Consider the following 6015-nt stretch of genomic DNA (forward strand, 5'->3'; position numbering starts at 1 on the left):
AAAACATTAGGGCAGCCCTTTACTGGAACAATTAAAGAAAGCTTGGGTGTGAAACTCGTCAACCATTCCTTCCCTGCGGAGGGTGGATTACACTGTAAAAAATGCCCCCAAGCAGTGAAGTTGAACAGGAAGTTGGTGGAGCAAAAACCCCATGCTATGCGATAGTTGAGCAATGGAGGAACGCAGACAGACAAGCTCTACCTAGTAAAAGCATAGCCATGATGTTGAGATATGAAACTCTATTTTCTTGCATAGCTTCAGGTAGTGCTGAGCTGCCAAGTGTGAATATTTTATCCTCAGGTGGATGAGCATTTTCTCCCATTTTTTTTCCCCTTCTGACGAGCCCTGCTTCTTGCCGACTTGCGCAGCCTCCTGGCCGAGATGTTCCCAGCTGCGCGAGAGACTGCGGAGGCTGTGGACAACAACAAAATGTACTGGGAGAGGGTGAGCGACATCTGCCGGAGGCGGTACGCCAACAGCGCCTCCTCACTGGACCTTTTCGAGGACGAGAAGCTCGAGAAGGAAGTGCTGCAGTGCCTGGAGAAGATAGAGGGTAGGTCCTGTGTGCTCCTGGCGACGGCGACAATGACAAATTTTTATAGTGCAGGGGCATCTGTGGCCGAAAAGCGCCATGGCACGAGGTTTTTTTCTTTTCACTGAAGGCAGGACAAAAAATTGGAGGCTTATCAAGGTTAAGCCCAGTGGATGCAAAGCATGTTAAGCAGCTGCCTCAGTGTGGATGGGGCTAAGTAACGGAGACGTGGTTTTAGGTTAATCGTCGTACTTTATTCTTTGCAACCCGACAAACACACTCTTATGGTCTGTAAATGCATGACTATTATTAACATCCTTAGCGTTTGGAGGCATCTTGACCGCATACACGCCCGGCGCAAAGACGCTGGCGCGGTTGCGGGCACAGAGACTGACGCGACGGCGGGCGCGCGCCGCTTCATCCCTGGCGTGACGTCATATATCACGTGATGCAGCGATGGTGGCGCCGCCGCCGCGCCGCGCGCGACGGCGCGAACCGAAGCGTGGAGGCCTCTGCCGGGCGACGTCCGACGGCGCGATATGAGGCCCCATCTGCAGCCGGTGTGACGTCATCACGTGACGTCATGTCACGTGACCCCACTTCAGGGTCAATGGTGGCCACCGCCGGGCGTCGCGCGAAGGCCCGAAACCTACGTTAATATGCTTCGCATAAAAACCCATTTTCCAAGCATTTCACTCTAAAGAAGCTGAGCACCAGGCAGGGGAAAGCTTGTACCCATTGTATCACCGGTGGGTACTCGATGGCACCGGGGATCGATCCCCGCACCTCCCACATCAGAGGCGGGTGCTCAAACGACTCGTGGCAGTCCAGTTGGAGAGGAAGAGTAGTTAATGCACTTACCTGAAAGAAAATGGATTGGCGATCTTGTCGAGTTGGATGCTAGTGTGGGAGAAGGAGGTTCAGGGATTCACAGGAACCACTTGGGAGCTTTGATGGCTGACACCTAGTTCCTTAGGTTTTTGAGACACTGGTATAAAATAAACCAGGCCGTGAATGCCTATTGCTGATTGAATAACTGGACAAAATGTGACATCAACATTTTGTTGTCCCTTTCCTCTAGCTCCTTTTCTCATTTCCAATAACTTTCATCCACTTTCACTATCAAGTGAATTTATAGCACTTGTGTATTCATTCTAGACCTCTCTGTACTGCAGTCGCAAAAACTTTTGTGTTAGAGCTGCCATTTGGAATGCTCAGTGGCATATTTGCATCTGTGCATGCTGTTGTATCTCTGCTATACCAGTTCACTTGAGAACGAAGTGCCAAGTGCCCCACAAAAAAGGCCCTCCATGCAAACAATGGTTTTGACATGTTCCCAACGTGGTTAGCAGGTGCAAGGTGATTGACCACAATGGCACGAGTGTAGGTGGATGCCATTGATCGGATGGTCACCATCCTACTGTAGTATCCTACTGTAGGCTTTTGTGACATCCATGGCTTGATGCATACCTGTTTTCTTCCGTGTCAGCAGGCCTTATTTTCTGATAATTAACAAAACTTTCCTGCCCTTTCCTTTTTGTTCTTTCCAGAGCATGAGTGATCACAAGCCACCCGCCACTGCTAGTAGCACCACTGATACAAGCCAGAAAGAGCTGTTCCAGTGCCGACTGGACCTGATGCACTCCCCTGTGCTCTCTGCCCTCAGAATCAAACACTCCCTCCCCCTGCATCACAGGGGGGGCAGCAAAGACGTCCATGCCGGCCAGTGTCGTCTCCGCACCAGGAGCACCCACGTCCACTCTTCCTCCTCCTTCACCACTGCATTCCAGACAGCGGCTGCACTTGCGGCACTGCTACTCCTCCAACGATGCTGCGCACGGTCGGCCTACTGTGGCTGTTCGTCGAGAGTCACGGCAGTGGGACCAAGCCGTACAAGGAAGGAGCCCTCCCGCCTAGGACTTGGGACTGCTTTTAGCTCTGGCCATCTGGCAGAGAGAAAAAGAGGCTACTACGCGCTAGTACTCACTCCAGCACTCGCTCTTCTGCTTTCGAGAAGTCCTGGTGCTTGTTGTTGTTGTTTGTACTCTATTTTTCTGTTCTCATTAATTTGCCAGAGCAGGCGCGAAGGGGAAGGACTGTCCTCTTTAGGCTCGCGCCTCCACCGACACACACCTGCCCACCACCTACCATTGCCCATCGTTATTTATAATTCCCTGTACATATTGTGTATATTACAAACCTCAGTCTCCCATCTCACCTAAGTGTCCGCGCTTGTCGCCGCCTGGCAAGTTTCACATGGTGCTGTGCTTAATGAAGGAAAAACATTGGCGCCGCTGCTTCTCTTGTGTCATTCAAAAGGCAGCTGGCTCAGTGCAGCAGCTTGTAGGCCAATAAAGACGGTGGCAAGCTTGCAAGCAGCATGCCCTTTGCAGAAAATTGGGAACGACACAGATGCTTCGTCAGCAATACCACTTTTTTAAGACCAATTTTTAAAGCACAGTCGCACTCTGTTGAGCCCCCTCCCAAGCGCCCACCGCCAACCACCACTACCTTGAAATGTTGCAATCACTTTTGTCAGTGTCACCTCGGCTGCTGTTGCGCCAAGGCTCAACACGTGCGAAATGTGGAGACTGCAGCACACACCTTGCTCACTGTAACTATAGTTGTCGTTAGCGTTGGCATTTCCTTGCATTGCGCCTTGCTCGTTGGACAGAATCGGTAGCCACGTAAATTGCGCTGTCCACCGAGTGCACTGAATAAATTTCTGCAGAACCTGTCCAAAGTTGGTGCATCCTCCGGTGACATGGAACTTGCTGTGTACAGTGCATTTATGGGAGCACCCTTCTATTTTCAAGTAGTAGTAGCGTTTCTAGATTACAGAGATGTGCAAGGTTGTCTGTTGGGAGACCTTTGACATGCCTCCTTCGATTCATTGTAACACTCACATTCTCGAGAAAACAAGTGTAAAAAAAAAAAGCACTTGGGACTGGTGTTCCTGGCTGGATATTTTCTTGCTGGAGCACAGTGGCACGCAGCTTCTGCAAACTAGAACACACTTAAGTGCAAGGCAAGATGTTCCACTTCATTTTACCATGTCCATGTGTTCATCATTTCTCTGTACAAAGTTTGAAGAAGGGACAAGATCCTCAGGGTTTGTTTCACAAGACTCGCTATTGCATATAAATATTATATATATACTTATATATATACATATATTGAGAGATTTTAAGTGTCAATAAATGTTGTGCGTACACATTCCTTTTGACGGTTCCTTTGCTTTTTCAATGTTTTTATTCCAGCAAAAAATCTGGAAGATAGTTTGAAGTGATAAGGTTACTTGGAAAAAAAAACTTTCATACATACATCAAGACAACTGCAGCTGCTCAAATTTGCATGGATGAGCAATGTAAGAAGAGAACGCCAAGCAATGGCAGATGTTGAAGTGGTCTCTGCACAACATGCAACCATAATGCTGACCTCCAATGCACAATGATCATGCACATGACAAAAGTATCCTGGCATCCACTGAAGTCAATTTCCATCACGTATAAGAAAAACACTGGCCAGCAAAACCACATGGCACTTCACTTTGCATGTCCACTGCTTGGAATGTTTCAAGCAGCATGCAAAAATAAAATGTATATATAGACTTCACTTTGGGGAAGAATTGATTTGTGACTAGAATACACACTGGATACATTTCTGTAAGCACATATATCCTGCATGCAATACAGCACCAAACCGTAGTCTTCTGCTATCTGAACTGAAAGTTGATGGTTTAGTTGGCACTGGGGCAGGTCTGGCAAGCACGTCTCAAGGTGAGGACTCCTTCTGTTCTGTTGCCTTTTCATCGAGACGCTGTTCGTCCCTCTCCAGTTCCTGCAGTTTCTTTGTCAACGCTTCGCTGAAAAGCCGACGATAAGCAGGGCTGAGAGAATCGAGGAGAGCATTGACAGTCTCGTAACACTGCCCATCTTCAATGTCTCGTACATCATAGCTGTTCCCAACGACTTGGAATCCCTGCCGTGACATCATGACACACATCTGCTTGCCCTCTTTCGTTTGCAAATTGAAGTAGCTTGCCAGTTCATCTGATGGAAGTGAGGACATGTTCACATCAGCAACACCAAAGCGAATTTCTTCAATGATGGACTTCAGCTCATCTTGATAGGGCACCTCCACAATGCCATATTGGAATGTCTTGCTGCTGGTCTGGAGTGGCAAGGAAGAAATAATAGGAGGGGGGGGGGGGGGGGTGCATCTTAATTGTGCACTAAATGGCGCATTCATGGCGCAGTTATACAAACATTATTTAACTCAACACCTACCTCGTAATGTCTGAGTGGTAGCTGACGGTAAGCGCTAATAGAGCACTTACCAGGTAAGTTGCGACGCGATTCAAAGTAACGCTGCAGTACCTCTGATACGAATTGTTAAATGCCGATTCCATTGTGCGGGTCCAAAAATTGTGCGTATATTCTAGTATAAGGCATCTGTTTCATTCATGTCAAACTACTAAAACGATAGCATGCATTGCTCCACAACACCGGATACAACAACGGCTACACCTTAGTGCGATGATACGCTAACACCAAATCCTTCGCAGACCAGAACCAGTAGAGGAGGCGTTGAAAGCAACGACGCCGCGCGCCCTGCAGGCAGCGTTACTACCGCGCTGAGGCTCCTGAGGATCAAGAGGCGCGTTATCTTATCTATCTTTCTTTTTCGAGTTGTGCCGACAATAAAGTGGTTGTGCGCAGACGGACATTCACGCATATGAGGCCAACGCTGCATCACTCAAATTAGGGACAAATTCAGTCAACAGCTTCCAGCGATACATCTGTGCACAATCGATTCGGTCACGTGAGCACAATTTAATTAGGCCGACATTACTGGCCTACCAAATATCCTTGTGAGGTAGAATGTGTGCTACGTATTGTTCAAAAAGGTTCGATCTTGACTTACAGACTTCGCTTCCATCGATGGTTTGGCTTTCGTGTCTTTATCCGGTGTCGAAGGGGCAGCCGGCGGTAAATCGGTCGCCGTTGACGACATCGCTTCCAGTCAGAACAACTGCATGAGTATGAAGCACCCGTAATTAAATGCTCACAATTTCCACTGCGAATTAATATCGTTACCTCGTCGGACAACAGCGCAGAATCGAAACATGCACCGTGCAACTGCCAGACTCCGCACAGCTCACAGGTCACGACGCAAGCGCTCGCTCGCGCATCCGCGCAGCGACGCAGAAACAAGTTTTTCTTGAGCCGTGCTAGATGGCGCCACCAATTAGGATCTTGTAGGATCTTGTAGCGCGCATCGAGGCACCCTAGGATCTTGGTTTGGCGCTTCTGCCTGCTTGCGCGCGACGGTACATTTTCGCCCAGATGCGAAGCCGGCGAAGCTCTGTACTTGGGGAAACATGTTTTTTGTTTTTTTTTGCGCATAGATATAGCTTTGGGCAGCTGCTTTGCATAAAATCAGTTAACGAAGTCACCCGCATCACAGTATGGTTCCACCAT

The 6015-nt window shown here is 48.6% G+C and overlaps 2 protein-coding genes across 5 annotated transcripts in view; one reads left to right on the forward strand and one right to left on the reverse strand.

Moving 5' to 3' along the window:
• Positions 1-3751, forward strand: part of LOC149372330 (cGMP-dependent 3',5'-cyclic phosphodiesterase-like) — a 27520-nt gene extending 23769 nt beyond the window's left edge. For all 4 annotated transcript variants that reach the window (XM_089566795.1, XM_089566797.1, XM_089566796.1 and 1 more), the window contains exons 26-27: positions 369-553; positions 2083-3751. In XM_089566795.1, coding sequence (XP_089422921.1) covers positions 369-553; positions 2083-2093 — 196 coding nt within the window. In that variant the 3' untranslated portion in view covers positions 2094-3751. The remainder of the gene's footprint in view (positions 1-368; positions 554-2082) is intronic.
• LOC149372332 (GSK3-beta interaction protein) lies at positions 3563-5789 on the reverse strand. The gene is made up of 3 exons (XM_089566799.1): positions 5632-5789; positions 5459-5566; positions 3563-4705 (listed from the first exon to the last, which is right to left on the reverse strand). The coding sequence occupies exons 2-3, from the start codon at positions 5546-5548 to the stop codon at positions 4307-4309; spliced, it is 489 nt and encodes a 162-aa protein (XP_089422925.1). The 5' UTR covers positions 5549-5566; positions 5632-5789; the 3' UTR covers positions 3563-4306.
• Between the last annotated feature and the right edge of the window lie 226 nt (positions 5790-6015).

This window comes from Amblyomma mixtum, chromosome 1 (assembly GCF_055824585.1).
Source record: "Amblyomma mixtum isolate Tamu chromosome 1, ASM5582458v1, whole genome shotgun sequence".
Classification (NCBI taxonomy): domain Eukaryota; kingdom Metazoa; phylum Arthropoda; class Arachnida; order Ixodida; family Ixodidae; genus Amblyomma; species Amblyomma mixtum.